This window comes from Rhyacophila brunnea, unplaced genomic scaffold, assembly GCF_057557595.1.
Source record: "Rhyacophila brunnea isolate RB1 unplaced genomic scaffold, BYU_Rbru_1.0 scaffold_2, whole genome shotgun sequence".
Lineage (NCBI taxonomy): Eukaryota > Metazoa > Arthropoda > Insecta > Trichoptera > Rhyacophilidae > Rhyacophila > Rhyacophila brunnea.
In genome coordinates this window covers 819,301-838,305 of record NW_028232859.1, presented here as the reverse complement: position 1 = coordinate 838,305, position 19,005 = coordinate 819,301, and the positions used below count along the sequence as shown (strand labels likewise).

General features: G+C 35.0%; 1 protein-coding gene across 1 annotated transcript in view; it reads left to right on the top strand.

Moving 5' to 3' along the window:
• The window catches only part of tow (target of wingless repressor), a 128,449-nt gene extending 111,790 nt beyond the window's left edge, over window positions 1-16,659 (top strand). Inside the window, exon 3 of the mRNA XM_085946364.1 lies at window positions 16,469-16,659. Coding sequence (XP_085802490.1) covers window positions 16,469-16,659 — 191 coding nt within the window. The remainder of the gene's footprint in view (window positions 1-16,468) is intronic.
• Window positions 16,660-19,005: the final 2,346 nt, after the last annotated feature.

Below are 19,005 nucleotides of genomic sequence, written 5' to 3'. Positions count from 1 at the left end.
CTGCTACTATGACGTTTAATAGTTTGTTTACGTAAGAAATTGCAAATGGCCGAGAATAGTAAATTCGTTTTCTAGGCAACGGAACAATTCTTCGTACATATAATAATAAATGCGCTACCTAGGCAATGGAATAAACTATAATATTATACTGTATAATCGTCACGATTACATTATCATACTGTGGCGTAAAGACAGTGCGTTCGGCTGATAACCGAACAATCGTGGTTCGAATCCAATCGAGTGCGATTTTTTTCGTGTGAAAAAATAAATTATGTGTTAGATGTCACACGCCAAAAATACACTCTGATCTGATTTTTTAAACGCGCCTAAAGAAGTATAACTTCAAAAATATATGTGTATAAAATGTGCTTGAGAACAATGGAAATCATGGAAATAATCAAAACGCTGACCATGAAGACAAATATTTTTTTGAAATCACGGACATACACTTACAATACAATTACAATTTTATTATTAATATATAACTATTACAATAAAAATAACAAATTATTATGTACAAAATCAATGAAAAGTATTTGTTTAACTTGACATTCTTACAAAATACGATGTAGAGCAGGGTTGGCAAACCTTTTTGCATAGGCGTGCCAACATTTCCCAAAAAATATTTTTCGACTGTCTGACGTGCCAAAGAGCTAAAGAGTCGGCTCGTTTTTTGAGGAAAATATTTTCGCCGCAGGTTGCACAATTTTCTCAAACATCGTAATTATTTTTTTATTTATGTAGGTAAGTATAATATTCATTTGTAAACCTTTTTTTATTTTTTTATTGGTTTTCATTCGCGTGCTATGCAAATTCATCTCGCGTGCCATAGGTTCGCCACCCCTGATGTAGAGGATGATATTTCAATTAATTCTACTTTTCATATAGTAGTTTATTAGGTTTATTTTTATAAATAAGTACGCTTTCAAGACGTGGTTGTAATTATCAATGATGGTGAGGATTTTCTGGATTGATCACATTGCTAGAGACGACGTTTTAAGAAAAGTCAAAAACCAAGAACACTTCTTTATATATATACCAGCAAATATAGAAAGACTGCTTAATTAGACCATTTTTGTAATGATTAGTATTATTTACTCCAACTCCAGGTTTTTAACATCCGTCGGTGGGCCAATGTTCAATACATTGACATATGGGTGGTTCACAATAATTATGAATCAAGTCCATCAAAATGGATCCTGAGATATTTGGACCTAAATTTAAAACTCCTTTTGTAAAATTCATGAATGTTTTACTGAATATACTTACCACATTTTGATAGTACATGGATCAATTTAAATAAATAGTCGAAAAATAAAGTATATTTAAGCTTTATTAATATTAGCAAATTATTAATGTTAGCAAATACCTCTTTATACAGCTGAAGGAACTTTCAAAATGGACATGATTCACATTCAATATCAATACTAGTATTGCCATTTATGCGGAAAATTGTAGAGCTACGATTGGGATATTAACACACAATATAGAAATCTTTTTATCTAGCCACTGAAACAAAAAAAAAACTAATTTTATTAAAATTTTACTTGATTCATAATTATTGTGAACCACCTAATTGTCCCAGCATTATAAGATGTATGTAGGTGTGTAACTAGATCTGATGTCATAATTCTTTGTGATTATCTCAATTCTAAAAATGCCGCTGATGAATGGATGATAACCAAATAGATTACCTAATCTACTATCATTAAGCAAGTAATACTAACCTCTTTACGCCTTAAGTAGCAGAGTTTGAACAATATTATTATGGTTGACTTTCGTCCTTTACACTAAGTACAGTGCTATGAAAAGTTGATCGTAAACTGGTATTATCGTACAGACCGTAGAGGTCAAGCGTTGTAGCGTTTGCAACTCTGATTGGTCAAAAGATAAGGCGAATTTGTTTTCAATAGAAAGTCTTCCCTTAAATCATGGGTGGCCAACCAGCGGCCCACTGGGTGTCAACTTATGGCCCGTGGAACAGTGAGAAAATAAAAATAAAATCAAATGCTGCCGCTAGATGTGCTAATTTTGCAAATTGAGATTCGATATTGGCTCAAAATTTTAAAAAGCACCATGTGCTTTTTGCTGCATTTGCCACGCCATTTTCCGTAGACGTGAATTTATTACCGCGAAATTTACAAATGGAACATTGTGAAATATGTTGCGATGAACAGTTGAAGGAGAAATTCCATCAGGTTGGTTTGGAAGAGTTTTACAAAACATATTATTTGGACAAGGAGAATTATCCTTAATTTTACAAACATGCTTTAATGATGATTTCGCTATTTGGAAACACCTACACGTGTGAACAGCTTTTTAGTCGGATGAAGCATATCAAATCCCGAGTGAGAACACGAATCACTCATATACATTTGGAAAACTGTTTGCGTGTAGGAACAACCTCCCTCGATATCGATATTGATGCACTTAGTTCTGCCACACAAAATCAAACTTCTCACTAAAATTTATTATTTTTATATTACTTTGTTTATTTTTTATTATTTAAAAAAAGTCTAATCTAATAAATATGTTGGATTCTCATTTTTGTTTCATTTTATTAATATATAATATATATTTCTTTTTTGTTTTGTATAATAAAAAAAAATGGTTGTGCGGCCCGGTAGGAAGTCTCATTTTTAGAATCTGGCCCGGCTGCTGAAAAGGTTGGCCACCCATGTAGGTGCCCCAGAGGCACTTGTTTTGAGGCCCCACACGATAATCTATCTATCTCTTTCCTAGAATCACATCCTATAAGTAACTAACTAAAAATTATTATTATTAAATAAAGATAAAAATGATGAAATTAGTGGTTATTTTTTTTAGTATACCTACATATTATTATCTTCCTAAGTGGTTATATTATTATCTTGTTGTTGCAGAGATTTTTTATGCGTTGGGTAATATTTTATACAAAAATTCTGAAAAGATCAATAATTATATGACTAGTTTGAACCGTTTCAAATCACCCTTTGGATCTTCTGACGAATCGATTGCGTTATCTGTGTCGAAGGAAACCGCCCCTGAGTCTTCGTTTATTGAGAAAGCACGCGTGATTTAAATGTCTTAATATATACCTACGTCAAAGTAGCATTTTGTTAGCTGACACGAATTCCTCGTTTCGTTTCTGTCTCATATTATTACGTTTAGTCACGAGAGGTTCAGGGTAGCCAACACTGTCGACTGTATTAAACCGTTCGCATACTCTACAGTAAAAATACTTTCTTATACAGTGTCTAGTTGACTTCTGAGCAGTGTGCGATAATATTAAAATTAAAGGAATCATTGAAAAACTACTAGACTTGATATTACCATACGCGCAGATACAACGCGACCCCCGTAGTCCAGTGCGCAAGGCGAGACGGAACGACAAAGTTGCCGATTTTACGACCCGGAACCGGCGCTCCGGTCATTTCGAGCTCTGGATATAAGGGATCTACCAACGCCCACGATGGCAGAGCGGTTACGTAACAGACCTATACTGTCGCGGGTCTCAGGATCTGGCAATTTCACATGTTGTTTTTCAATGTGTGTTTGGACTCAGAGTATGGAACTATTAGGTTGAGCAAGTCACTAGCATCTATTTCTCGTAAAACAAAAAATCTGTAATATAACTTCCACTTTGTGGAAAGCCAAATTATGACCATAGGATCGGACATGGTTTTAAAAAAAGGTATCAGCATTTTGAGTTTCAAGAAAATCTGTTGTGATATTTTTGCTTTTTTATGATAACTTGTAAATAGTTTGCGGCGCACTGAACATTAGATATTATAACGTCATATGCCAGATGTATATTTTAAAGTTATGCCTATTCAAAATGCTGGATATATAAAAAAAGATTACATGTAAGTTGTACGTATGCAGTTCATCGTGGGACACTTATTCGTGCGCCGCAGTTCATGAAACATGAGTTCGTATAACATTTTATCAAATGACGAGATCTTCGTTGAACATTTCACCGTGGAATACATTTGTACGTATCTTACAAAATGCGGCGATAGTTTGCAAATAGTACTGTTCCAATTAGATAAACCCTTACCTAACCTAACCTAGTAAAGACATCTCATAAAATTCGCCACATGTTGTAGCATACGTACAAATATACTCCGCGGTGAAATGTTCAACGAAGAACTCGTCATTTGATTAAATGTTACACGAACTCATGTTGCACGTACTGCGGCGCACGAATAAGTGTCCTGCGGTGAACTATTTACGTACAAATTTCCGGATACGATAAAAAAAAAAAACGTAGAATTAGCAATGTTAGATGGAATAGTCAATATTATGATCGCGTTATGTGCTGTCACGTGGTGTCACAGTAAGCTGCCGCTACGGGAAAAAGTGTGTAATGTCGTTTTTCTTAGTATTTATATAGGTACAGACTGATGCTCTCATCCGTAGCACATTGTGAACCTTTAAACAAACAGTGTCAGTTAGAAAAATCTGCCAAAATCACCAGAACAACAATAAGGTCACCTCACGCGTACCACCCGCATGACTCAATGAATGTTTTTTTATCCTTTTCTATATGCCTACACGTCATTTTCTACTCAATATGTCAAAATCGCGTGTTTTTAGTGATTTTCTCTATGAATTTTCTATTATAGATAATTATCTATTATCTACAGGTTTGGTTTTGTTCAAAATTTTATCTATGGATGCAATATCGCAAGCAATTTTAACGCAGGTACTTACACGTAGAAACTGTTAAATTTAATTGAAATTAGCATGTTAATTCAAAATACTAATACATTAGAGTTGGCACTCTCCATCATTGAATTTATAGAGATAGTGATCATTCAAAATATTATGCGAAATGACGAAACCATAGACTAATTTTATCGCTGTACCAGCATGTGACAGTACGTGACGTGATCATAATATATTTGAACCATTAGAGTCGTTATCACAGGTGGTTGTCGTTTGGCGCGGCTTTAAGTTTGACATAATATTATGACGGAGTAAGATGCAACCATTGTACCAAATGCTTCTTAAAATGATCCCCGATTTTCAGCGACTCGGCCAAGCGAATGCCATAAACAGTGTTTTTCAAAAACTCTTAGTCACTATTCTATGCACAGAAATTAAGTTTTACAGCCCTTGTAATACGGGTGACATTCGAGAATCCATTATAACGGTCTTAACGGATTATACCTACAAGGAAATATTATAAGATGATATTCGTAATAAGTATCTTCTATTGTGGCACAGTTTTAAAATGGCATTTGTATGGAAACTACTCGTCTAAGTAATATATCATTGGATGCAACCTCGTGAATGAACAACAAAGAAAATAAACCAATAGCCACTAGAAAAGTAACAGTGAATAGTAATATTTTCGATGGAAACTACCAGGTTATAGTAAGTATTTACAATTTATTAAGGCGAATGCTTGCATGGTCATACCATCAATTATAATTACTGTCATACTTTATAATAATTTTAACAGGAAAGTCTGTTTACTTATATTTATTTTTCTTAATAGACCGAGCATCGCCTGAAACATGAAACAAAATGAAAAAAATAGGCTTAAACGAGGGCAAGTCGCTCGTATTTCACGGCTGACGATCATTAAAGGAGGCTTAGTATAAAGTTCTAACGAGATGCACTTTAACTATCCCGCTTTAAAAGTGTTTCCTTATTCGTCGCTAACTCATTTTATTTTAATAATGTGAACTAGATATCCGACAAAACTTCCTGCAATTTATTCAAAGGCTGCAGAGACATTACAAGAAATAACATTGAGGGAGCTGTGAAACAGCGTGAATACAAATCGGCAAATATTACCGTCGACAGAAATAGTCAAAAACAATAATTTTCAAACGAACTTCTATCTCCGCTGAATAATTATATTATAACATTCATTCATTTCTATATTTTGTTATCTGATAGTAGGTGGTTATTTTTTAAAGTATGTATTTACACCAAACCTTCCCTACCCTGTATTGTATATTCCATACATAAATACCCTAATTCACTATCAAAAATCTCCAACAGCTTTAAATGTGCTGAAAATACGCTAGATATTTAGTTTATTTATTTTCATGCGCATCAAATTTTTGACTATCAGATACCTACTTAATGCAGGTAGGTAGGTCGGTACCTATTTTAGTAGCGTGAGAAATAAAACAACATAATTTAACACATTGAAACAATAGGAGCATTCATAGTGAAATAGAATCATATAATAATTTAATGTGTGGTTAGGTATGTGACGTCAGTTTGATGATTATCGGAATGACACAAAACGAAACTTAAGCGCCGTTGACATAATATAGACATTTGTTGGCAATTTTGAAATATATTTCTGTTAAAATGTGTGGTTTTTACGCTTATAGACATTTTTTCACTTATTTTCGATAGATGCGAAAGGAAAGGTATTGACTTCGTTCTTGGTAGAATAAGTAAATTTATTTCACTCCACAAAATCTAGCGTTTTCTCCTGCCAAAAAGCTTGTTTTCTTACCCCGTCTGGCATGTTTTTGATTTCGATTTTTCATAATGTTGTAAGTGCCGCCTTTCGACCGGAAGCAAAATACATTGGTACTTATTTCATATATTTCATCGTAAGATTCAGTTTAGGTAACTAAATCATCATCATCAGTCAGGGTCGATCCACTGCTGGGTGAAGACCTCCCCTAGCTCTCTCCACTCTTCTCGGTCCTTAGTTATTTGCTGCTACGTATATCCATCGAACTTTATGAGTTCGTCAATCCAGTGAGTTTTAGGTTTGTCCAGCGGTTGCCCACTCGCCAAGCAACATGTCCAACCCATTGCCATGTCATTTGCTTAGCGACCTCAATCACATCGTGTTTTCTCTATTCCTTACACATCGGTCTCTTTTGTGATCTTTCCGCGTTATTCCCATCGTGCACTTTTCCATGCCACGTTGCGCTATTCGTAATTTTTAGATTTCTCTTAACTAAATAACAAAATTAGTTTTTTTTAATAAAATCATTTAAGTAAAGATATTTTTTTCGGACTTTTACCGCCCCTTGAATCTTGCCGCAAGGCTGTATCACACCACTAGAATCCCCGCCTTCGTGCGTACCTGATAAAAGTATTCTAAAATAAAATAACTAAATTACCGGTTAAAGAAATTCAAAGGTAATACATTTCTTCTAACGCTCTTTATCTCTTCGACCAATTTAAGCCAAATATAGTTAATATCTTTAGGACGCGAAAACACAGATGGGTCACGTTATTAGATGCAATGGACAAAGAGCTTTCCATTTCATGATATATGAAGGAACCCCAGAAGTTATTTGGCCCAAGGGGAAGATGGAGGGACAGCGTTAAGACATGTCCAGGGCCGGATTTATCAAAATAGGCTATAGATAGCCAAGAATCCTCAAAATAGTATTACAATAAAAATAAAATTGGAAATATTTATGAAAAAGAAACTTGAAGCAGACGAAGCAACTTCCCTCTGAATTTGCAGTATCCAAAAGTCCAACAAAGGTAGATAGTTACTGTCATTGAAATATACTATTATATACTTTGAAATCAATTTAAAAATGGAAGAATTTGTATATAAGAAATGACCGCGTTTAGGCGTTATGATATGCAAAAATCATAAACTTTCGTGATTGAAAGATAACAGTTAATACGGTACAGTGACGTCCCTAGATAAAATGCCGCCGGAAGTAAACTAGATATCGCGAACCCGACAGAACCAGTGAGCTAATTTTTTTAATGGAAAGATATTTTCATTTTTACTAAGTTTAGGTAGCTATTTCTATATATTCCAAATGATTTTCTTCGATTTGCCGCCCTTCGAGTAACTGCCGCCCCCAAGCGACGCTCAATCTGCCTACCCCCACGGGACGTCACTGATACGGTAAACAAAAAAGCATGATGACCATTTAAAATGTTGAAAAATATTTAAAATGCCATTTTAATTAGCTGCATTTCTGGCCGCTCAGTATATATTAGCCCAGGGCCCTTCAAGTGTAAGTCCGGGCCTGCACAGATGCTTTGTGCGATCCTCTGGAGAGAGAGAGAGAGAACTCGGGATGATGCGGCTAGAATAATTATCACAGTGTTGAAGTCAGCAATCTATCTCGAATATATAACATTTTAACGCATACGAGAGATATGACTTGAATTTGCGTACATATCAATAATCTTATCTCTACGGAATGTTTTTACATAATCACACAAGGTGCAGAATTATGCCAATTTGCAGGGAAATAGCTGTATGCAACCGAATTGCTAAGTAATATAATAATTATTAATATTGTTGATAGTAAAGTTGTTGTTTTATAATACTTATCTATAAAAGGGCTATATTATGTAGATAGATATCTGGGTGTACTTCTGTGTACTTCACACTATCTATATACACATGTATATTATTAGTATAACTATAAAGCTTATTCCTCATATCATGGTGTGAACAGCTAGAAAATTAATAATGTTTGCTCAAGTAAATGAAGGATTTTTTGAAACTAATTTTTTTTTAAAACTCTATCTCGAAGGTCTTATCTTTTTATAGTCCTTAGAGCGCACATGGTTGAAATCCTATAAAACAATATTCAGGCAGTTGTTGAAACAGAAGAAATGAAAGAAAAAAATAGTAAAAAATATCTAGTTATAAGTATGTTATAAGACCATTTTTTATTCTTTCAAAAACGAGATACAAAAAACCGTAGAAGCTTTTTTTATGATACACGTTGTACAATATAAAGTCTCTTTGAAAAGTGTTTGGTGATATTATTATAAATGCTATATAAAGAAAAACAGTTGGAGAAAAATATGTATATTGTATACTTACTGAAAATATTTTAAGCGGGTGTTTAGAGTACCTACCTATTATAGAAATCGACCATTTTAAATATTTTTTGTTGGTGTAATATTAACATTATATTTTAGTATTTATTCTACTGATTTAAAGTTATATAATATGTATACCTATATTGGTTTTATTAGTTTCGAAGAGTGACTTTTGCAAGGAGGTAAGCGATGAGGAACGGAAAACATTCACACTTTGCATGCATTCTTCTGGATTTAATAATACTGATATGATATTGTCTACTACTGATAAATGGTACCCACCAATGCCAACACATATTATATTACGTTAGTTCCTTGTGGGTAAATTTTGTATTTTTACACATACATACATACGGTGAGGGTTTGGCCTTGCGTGTTTTGTGGCAATAGATAAGTATAGTAATTATTTTTAAATCAGTAATGACAAAATAATCGATTGTTTATTCTACAAAAATATTCAAAACTTGTCACACATTTTGTTTTTTATTCCAGCGAGGTGTTACCATATAAAGCTTCATTACCCGAAAAGTTTACAGCTATTTGCTGTACGACAGCGAAGCATTGGAATCGGTCGTTTGAATTACGAGTATATTGTAGTTTGCTCTTCCTTTTATGGCAACATTTCACAACGTTATTGCTATCTACGACCATAAAACGATTTTCGTTTAAGGCACCCCAAAAAGGGATGTCTAGTTATTTTTTTCTTGTTATGAATATGTGATTCCTTTGGATTTAAATACAACATTTTCAGTCTTTTTATTCGACAATAATATATTTCAACTATTAAGGTATTCCAGTAAATCAATAAATTAGGTACCTAAGTACGCAACTTTAAAATTATCAGTTGGTACCTGACCAGGTAGATCTTGGACTCAATTGGGAGTAATAATAGCATCAAAGTTATTACATAGTTGTAGAGATATATGCTACATAATACATTGAAAAAAAGATTGGAGAAAATGGAAATTATCTACAATAAAACACTAATAAGTATATGAGAACTTTTAGCACTATAGCAGGCTACGTCAGCACTATTTACATTAGTAAAACACATCACTGAAATATTCAGATTTGAAACATCAGAATTGATGTATTGTGACCTCGCCGGGTTTCGAACCAAGAATCCCCAATATGATATATCAGCGCGTTACACATTGGACTTCGAGAATTTATTTAGTGAAATAAATAAATAAAGAATTCAAGAAGTAGTTTTCAGTGGAAAGAAAATGAGAGGCAGCGGAAGAAACGAGACTTCACCACAGCTTTACCAAGATTTCAGATGAGAATCTACCATTTATGACGTGTGTAGGAATTTTTTAGTAGTACAGTTTTGGAGACTATAAATAATTTCATATTATGGAACGAGCGCAACTATTCTATATAGCTATAGGCTATCGAAGTTAGTTTTTCATATTTTTATATTATAATTTTTACAATAAGTTAGTTGTGATTGTTGCAATAAGTGCTATGTTTTAACAGCACCTCTCTTGGCTGTATTAACTTTTAGAGTGAGATAGACAGTTTTGACTGTTTAGATGCCTAACTTATTGTAACAATTATAATACCTCAATACAAACATATTATGATAAACTTCGGCAAAAACGGCCAATGACGGCTTCTTCATTTGCCTCATCCCGTTATGACCATAATAATGGCCGAAGCGTGAACCAGGAGAATATGGACACATCTTTTGACATGACAGTAGACACAGAATAAAATAATTATAGATAAGATTTTTTAAGCCATGTGTGCTATCTCCCTTATTGGTTTCGTTATAGTCAGTGACGTTCCTAGATAAAATGTTGCCCCCAACCAGCGCCAAAATGCCGCCTCATTTTTTTATACAGTATTTTTATCATCCTTTCATGACTCCAATATCTAAGAAATGTGTTGTATGGATACATTACTAAGAAAATATCAGACTAATTGTTCGCAAATCTGCACGTGTCGTTTCTGGTCACCAAGGACATCGAAAGGCAACGGAAATAAACTAGATATCGTGAACCCGATAAAACCAGTGAGCTGATTTTTTTAATGGAAAGATTTCGATTTTCGTTATTACTAAGTTTAGCTAGCTATTTCTATATATTCCAAATGATGCTCCTCAATTTGTCGCCCTTCAAGTAACTGCCGCCCCCAAGCGACACTCAATCTGCCTACCCCCACGGGACGTCACTGGTTATAAGTATCCATTCATACGTAGATGTGCACCTAGCGGTAGGTATTCTGAGAGATAATATAGACTTCAAGATGATATTCGGTATTTTTGACACATATTTGTCTATCTAAATTACGTCACATATTTGAATTCTATTCGCATTCGTTAAAAAGCAAATTTGATGGACATTATCTGTATACCTACATTTGTAATAACTATTCCCGTGTGCAGTGATACTAGCACATTGATTTGTAAAAGTATATTCGCATGTTCGCTCCTAAACGGATCATATTGGCCTCCACTGAGTGCCGTTTATATTAAACAACTTTTTTACGAGAAATAATTCTTAGCCATTCGTCCAACCAATTGAGTGTTTGCACCGGATCAAATACACGTTGAAAAAAATGTATAATAAATGTGACTCAAGGTTTCGTATTTACACCAACATAGGCAATCTACCAACTAGGCCAACGTAGGTTCAACATCAATTTAAGATCGGTGTAATTAATTCGAAAAATCCGGAAAGACAAAAGAAGAAAACATACAAAATATAGTAATTATGTTTCAAAAGAATATAATAAAAAAATCGGTGTGTGTACCTACTTATGTACGCGCGTTAGAAGTTATACTTCTTTGGCGTAACAAAATAAAAACAAAACTTGTGATAACCTAGATTCTTCGACTAGCTCTTAATTATCTTGTTAAATTACATACCCAAGAAAAAGGACCGCTTATTGGAACGCCGTTGGTTTATTTCTATACACCTTAACTTATTATATAATTATTTATCGTTGTTTTTATTTTTAAAGTAACAACTGCCTCTATGACGTTTAACAGTTTGTTTACGTAAGGAATTGCAAATGGCCAACAATAATAAATTCGTTTCCTAGGCAACGGAACAATTCTAAACTATAATATTATACTATATAATCGTCACGATGTGAGTATCATACTGTAGCGTAATGGTAGTGCGTTCGGTTGATAACCGAACTTATCGGTGGTTCGAATCCAATCGAGTGCGTTTATTTTTGAGTGAAAAAATAAATTATATGTTACATGTCACACGCCAAAAATACACTCTGATCTGACTTTCCAAACGCGCCTAAAGAAGTATAACTTCAAAAAAATACAACACGACCTTCAAGTGGGTAATAACATTATATCATCTTTCTCTAGCGACTAAAACACGAAGTAGGTATTACGTATTTTTAACGTTTCGGTTTAATGATTAAATGCTAAATATATTGAACATTCATTAATTGTATTTGAATAGGATGTATATATTTTGTTTTCCAAATACTTCGGGTGTCTGTTTTATTGAAACAAGCTGAAGCCGCAAGCCGCTTGATATGAGCTCTGTAAATATTTTCCGCAGCCCTGCCGTTTATTAACTAAGGGCTTTTGTCAAAGCGAAAGCGGCTAGGCAGTTTATTTTATTAATGCCGAGAAAAGCAACATTTCTATTATTAACACTTTATATACCCCTCAATTTATGGAATTAATAAAATCGAGAAGTGTTCGATTACGTTTTACGTATTTCGTTATATTGCTTTTCAAATGATTCAATTAATTATAAATCCCGATAATTGTCGCCAGTTTATTGGCATACATTTTATCATCTTCTTCTCGTGCCATCTCCTATTGGAGGTCGGCCACCATCAGGGTGACATTTTCTTTTCGTCTGCTACCCGGACCAGTTCGTCGGACTTGCAATAATCAATGAGATTTTTAAGGTGACGCATCAGTGAAACGCCAAATAATTTCCAACTGTAGGCGCGACGAAATTTTGGACTCGCTGCCATTCACTGAGAGAATCTCGAGTCAGAAGCACGTCACTTTGCTGCGTGATGGCGACGGGTCAATTAATTCTAAAATCGTGTAAAGATGACTAAAAACGTTACCCATTTACTTTAAAAAGAAAACATGTCAATGAATATATTATTATTGTTACTAATAGAACAATAAACAGAACATAAAATGAACGTATGTTGGATTTATATGAAAAATAATATTTCGTTTGACAGGTGTCATTTGCACCCGCGACCCGCAGTCCGCGCATCGCCTAGCAACGATCTTTTTAGACCGTGCCTCAACTAATGCATGGCCGTAAGGCAGAAACAGACTGTTAACACGTGACGTGAAAAAGTAAAGCAAAAAGTCAACGGTAGGCCGCCATTTTGATTTTGTATTTACAAAAAGTCATTAACTGAATAATATAAATACATATGTATGTAGTTTGTATACAAAATATAAATGCATTGCTTATTTATATAATATGTAATACTGTTGTTTCCGATTTCACGCGATTGTTTGTCTCTATAAAGCGAAGAGTTTTATCTCTTCCAACTTTGCCGAAAAAATCTCAGCAAAAGCATGAAGTTTTGTACATAATACATAATTATTATATCATCATCATCAGTCGGGGTCAATCCACTGCTGGATGAAGGTCTCCCCAAGCTTCTTCCGACTCTCTCGGTCCTGTGTCGTTCGCTGCCACGTATTTCCGCCGAACTTTATCTTATCAGTTCGTCAATCCATGCCTCGCCGTGCGACTCTTAGCCTTTGGACATCTCTCGTGTTGAGGGTCCACGTCTCGCAGCCGTATGTGAGGACGGGCAGCATACATTGGTTGAACACCTTACGCTTAACATAATGGTAGGTCATTCTTAAAGATACTATTCAGACGTCCGAAAGCACTCCATCCCAATCTCCAATTTTATCGTGCATGCTTCCGTCTATGGGCACCTGCTGTCCGAGATAGACGTAGCTGCTGACTTGCTCGAGTTGGGTGCCATTAATCTGTGCACTCATCACTTTTGTCTTTGAGATATTTATCGTTTATGCCGTTTGACTGACATCTGCGAGTTCTTGCATTCTACCTTGGAGGTCCTTCGGGTCTTGTGAGAATATAACAATATCATCCTGCAAAGCGCAGGTGACTGAGGTGCTCCCCATTAATTGGAACACCTTTTTCCTCTCAATCAAGTTTCCTGAATAAGTCCTCAAGAGTAGCGGTGAATAGTTTAGATGAAATTATTATATATAATATAATAATTAACCAGAATAAAATTATAAAATGGTTTGCAGCCACTTATTTGATTATTAAAAATAGTAAGCTTTATTATCAGCTTTGCGTTCATGTCATATAAAGGCGTTATTTTTTATAAAAGAGGGATTTTCTTCAGCATTATTGGGTTAACACTATTATTTGGTAGGTACATTGCAGAAGCCATTCTCAAGAGGCGATGATAATTATGTAAGTACTAAAGAATAGGTGCAACAAATATCTGCGAACGAATCATGCAACGTTAGTAGTAAGATTTACCATTTAATGCGTTGTCTTTCAATGATTTTATTTATCATCATTAATTTCGCAAAAAACTGAAATTGCATTACCAGTCACACAATAACCATTCGTCTTGCAGTCAAGCAACACATCGCTGTTTTGAGTCTGGAGCATAGGAAATGTTCGCTGGAAAGTTCACGGGTCTGTCGTGGAAGAGACGGGACGCGGTAAACTAAACGGCGCTTTACACTAGCTCGTCAATCACGACGGCTAGCTGTGGACTTTCTGGATTTGCACGCTATAACACATTTACGGACGTCCCATTGAAACAGTATGCATTCCGCAGTGTGTAGTTGTAGTTACTATTGATGGCAGCATAAGTTTTTTTTACAAGGTGTCAGCTTTTTGACATCTAATGGTTTTTTTCAGGCAGGAAAACGAATCATTCCGATCTGTATCTCGGTTTATTGTTTCATAACAATATAAACATATTATTCTATTGAATTTTATATGAGCGACCCTTTATTTTGCGTGTTAAAAGATACATCTTGGAAAATTGGTTCACAGAAAGTTTTTAAGATAACCAACGGATAAGTCTGAGCGGATAATAACTTTCATGTCGTTCGGACACATTAATGATATTACTTACTTATATAAATTTCAACAGAATTATTCTCTTTTGTATTATATTATTATTATTTATTATATTTTGTTGAATATATTTTCTCTCAATAAATTGGGCAATAGTCCAAATTTTTTATTATTTTTTATCAGTTTAATATACTGACTACATTTTATTATTTTAACCATAGAGCAATATATATATTCTTATTTTGGTTCCATCTTATATCGAAAGTTGGTGACCACATTGCAGTACCTATTCCTCCTTACCTCAAGGCATTGGAGTGACCCACCAAACTATATCCGGTCTTGGGAGGGTGTCTCGGGACCCTACGTTTGGATGTGAAGAATACTAAATACATATGTAATGTCAAACCTGGAACCAATTTGGAAGAGTAAAACATCGAAAGCGTCTAAAATGCTTATTTCTAGTAAGATCACATGTCTTTCCAATTTGTATGTATGCTTCGATTTTGGTGATTACGGCAAGAAGAAGACAGAGGCTAGATGCATTTGAAACGCCGTGCCGGAGGTAGATGCTAATAGTGTCGTGGATGGCCAAACGCATAAACGAGTGAATCATCAACATACCTACTCTAGATTCGAGATAGACTCTCCTGGTTTTTCCTTTGCCTGACTCTCCTAGTTTGAATAAGAGAAGACAATCTGGAACGCTTGTGGTATTTGGTCAATCAAGTTAATGGTCCCACCAAACCACAAACACCCTGCACCACACCCGGTCTTAATCGGGCGTATCACGGGACCCTACGTTTTGTGTAAAGCATCAGTTATTTTAGTGGTGACCAGGTCGGACGTTCCGATAAGTCCAACGTCTAGTTGAACCAGTGACTCATTGAGTTGAACCAACTCGAACGGCTCTTCCCTTTCCGTACACATCCCCAGATGAACAAGTAACAAGACCAAGTTTATAGAACCGGCTGGAATCATAGCGTTTATTTCCATTCACAATTTGATATTTGGTAAAAAAAAAACATAAAGCGTGTGTTTGGGATTTTGTTCGCAATAATACCATTTCATTCCATTTGGTGGGTTTTTATTCGGTATGCCATGAAACGAATTCCCCATTCCCAGTGTGGCGTCAGGTATAAAAAATGGTAAACACTAGTCCAGCGCTCGAAATGGAAAAGTTTACGAACCGGACGCTCGACAGTTTTCTGAAGATATTTACATAGTTATTAAATTTTATGTGTATTTCATAAAAATAAGTGTGTTAGATTTTCTATTATATGGCTTATCTAGTTCAGATGGTCAAATATTTTTTTCCGAGACGGAGCGATAATTTGACCGATTTCACGAACAGGAACGGCGCTCCGGTGCGCTCCTGTCCATTTCGAGCACTGCACTAGCCTAATGTCAAAGTATATTATGAAGGAAAAAAGAAATTAACGTTTAAATCAATCATTTATGCTTGAAACACACAACCATCATTTACCACAATTATCGAGTTGTGGACTTATCGGTATTTGGAAATCAATTCTAAGATTAAATAAACTATAGTTAACCTACTATATTAGTAGCCTAGATTACGTCCCATTACATCTGCTTGAAGTTTTCACTTATTATTAATATTAAATTTCACCAATCAACACTCACTTTCTGTATTTCAGCTGGTTCCGAATCTAAAGACGGCGACGAGGAAGAGGCAGGAGGGGCGAAAGCGGTGCAGGGAGATGCGTCGGTGCCCGCGGACAACTCGACGGTGCCCCCTCTGACGGGGGGAGCGGCCTCAAAGGCAGCCAAACCCGACAAGCCCCTCGCACCCCCTCAGGGACTGGGACACGCCAATGCCAATGCGTAAGAACACTTTAATCTTAATACGAATTCTGGTTTGATTTCCATATTATATTAATATTACATATTATTTAAAAAAAAAAAAAAGCAAATGAAATCATAACGATTACTCTTAAATATTATAAAGGTACGACTAAAACTCTCATGAGGCCGTCGATGTCATTCAAATCTTCATTTTCATCAAAATTCAATCGATTTGTGATAATGAAGTACACCGATCCTCTTTTTGCACGGGGGATACGTTCCAAAGACTGCCGTGCAAAACAAAACCGTGTAAAAAAAGATAAGGTGCCCATACAAAAATGGTAGATAGGTTCCAATACTTAAAATCAACTCAAAATACGAAATTCTTGAACTCAAAAATATATCGAATTTATTTATTAGGTATTTATACATACTAATATTTATACATAGTTTTTTATTTAAATTTAAATTAGCAAAGAGAAATATTCATGCAGTGTCGCTACATGACAATAAACGTGCCCGTTTACTGCTGTTTTTCGCTGGCGAAAAATTACTCTCATCGCTGGAAATATTTAATGACGCTGACGCCGAAGCACGCGGCGCTTCTCTCGTATCAAACCCAAAGTGACTGACTAGTGGCGCCATGTATGTACGTATGTATATCTGGGCGGCATCCGGTGACAACATATGTATGCACCAGTAGCGTGCGGTCCATTGTAACGTATTTTTTAAATAAATATGTACATACATATTATGTATTCTCTTTAATTTTTTTTAAACCATGTTAAAGCAAAAAAATCAGTGTAAATAAAAAATAATCGCTACTTTTTTTTAAACCGTGTTATTTCAAAACCGTGCAAAAAGAGGATCGGGTGTATAGCGGTATTGATTATTTAATCGCGAACTACAGTGTCTATAATGAACGTGAAGATTATAAATATTTCCGTTGGACGGAACACATAGTAAGAATGGACGACAGTTCGTCACCGAGGCGCCTAACGTTGACATAGCCAGAAAAATGATTCCGGCGGCCACTTTGAGCTATATGGCCAGTGGTAATAATGATGGTTTTGTCCATGGGATCGTCCGTAAATGACGTCACACGGTTTTCGGTATTTTACCCTCCCCCACCCCTCATCATCAGACTTCATCACAAACTCTTTTACCCTCTCTGAAAGTTATGAAACATTTTTTAACTTCCCGTAAAGCGTTAAAAATATTGTCGATTTCAGTATTATATTACAACGGAATAATTATTTTACTTTCAGTAAAGATTGTTTATCCACGGTTTAAGCGTTGGACTATAACGCCGTGGGTTCCAGGTTCAAAGCCTGGGTCTGGCAAGTACACATATTGTTTTTCAATTTGTGTCTATCAGAGTATGGACCTAATACGTTGAGCAAGTGGTTGACATTCATTTCTCGTAAAAAACAAAATCTGTTAATACAAACCTTTACTCTGTGGAGGCCCATATGATCCTATTACGATCGGACATGGTTGAAAGAAGAAAGACAGATTGTTTATAGGTATGTATTTTATTGGGTTTGTGAATTCAAATTTTCATACCCCCCTCCTTCCCTTCGTTATAAATCATCACATTATATCAAACTCTTTCACCCTTTAGGATGTGACGTCATATGGACGACCTCTAACATACAAAGTAACCTAATACTTTAGGCATGTATATATTTATTATGCTTAATGAATATATGACAATATATAATTATGAGCATTTTATTATATTTGGTGGTACGTAGGTATTTTTCCAAATTTTGAATCTTCCCTGAGGCACAGCTGAAACTTGACGTAGGTACCGGAACCTAAAATGCACTAAAATGCATCGTAAGAAAACCCTTCGTATGACATAAGATAAGAAATGAACTGATTTGAGAAATTCGCGAAGTTGAGGATAAGGTCACATACAATTAACAATATTTTTAATGTACGTATGCAGTGACGTCCCGTGGAGTGGCAGACTATTCGCTAAATATTTTTTTGATTAATAAATTGAGTGTCACTGATCTGTGTTAATGATCTGCGGCCAACTAAATGATGAAAGACATATCCAAATCCTTAAACAATGCATACATAAATCGCACCACGAGTAGGTACTTTAGTTTAGTGTATTAAGTCAAACATTATCATTTTGTAGTTAATAATGCAGTTTTATTAAGAATTTTTTGCTTTATTAATTGTTTTAATGTAGTAACTCAAAAAAATGTGAAATGCGTTGTAATTGAGTTACTTCACTTAAGTTTTTTGAAAATATTTTAAGAAGTTGACTGCTTCACATTATTAAGATACACTATGGTAATATGTGATGTATATTTTATGCATTAATATGATGTACATTTTTGCTGCTTTGGTAATGCATCAATGCGATGTATAT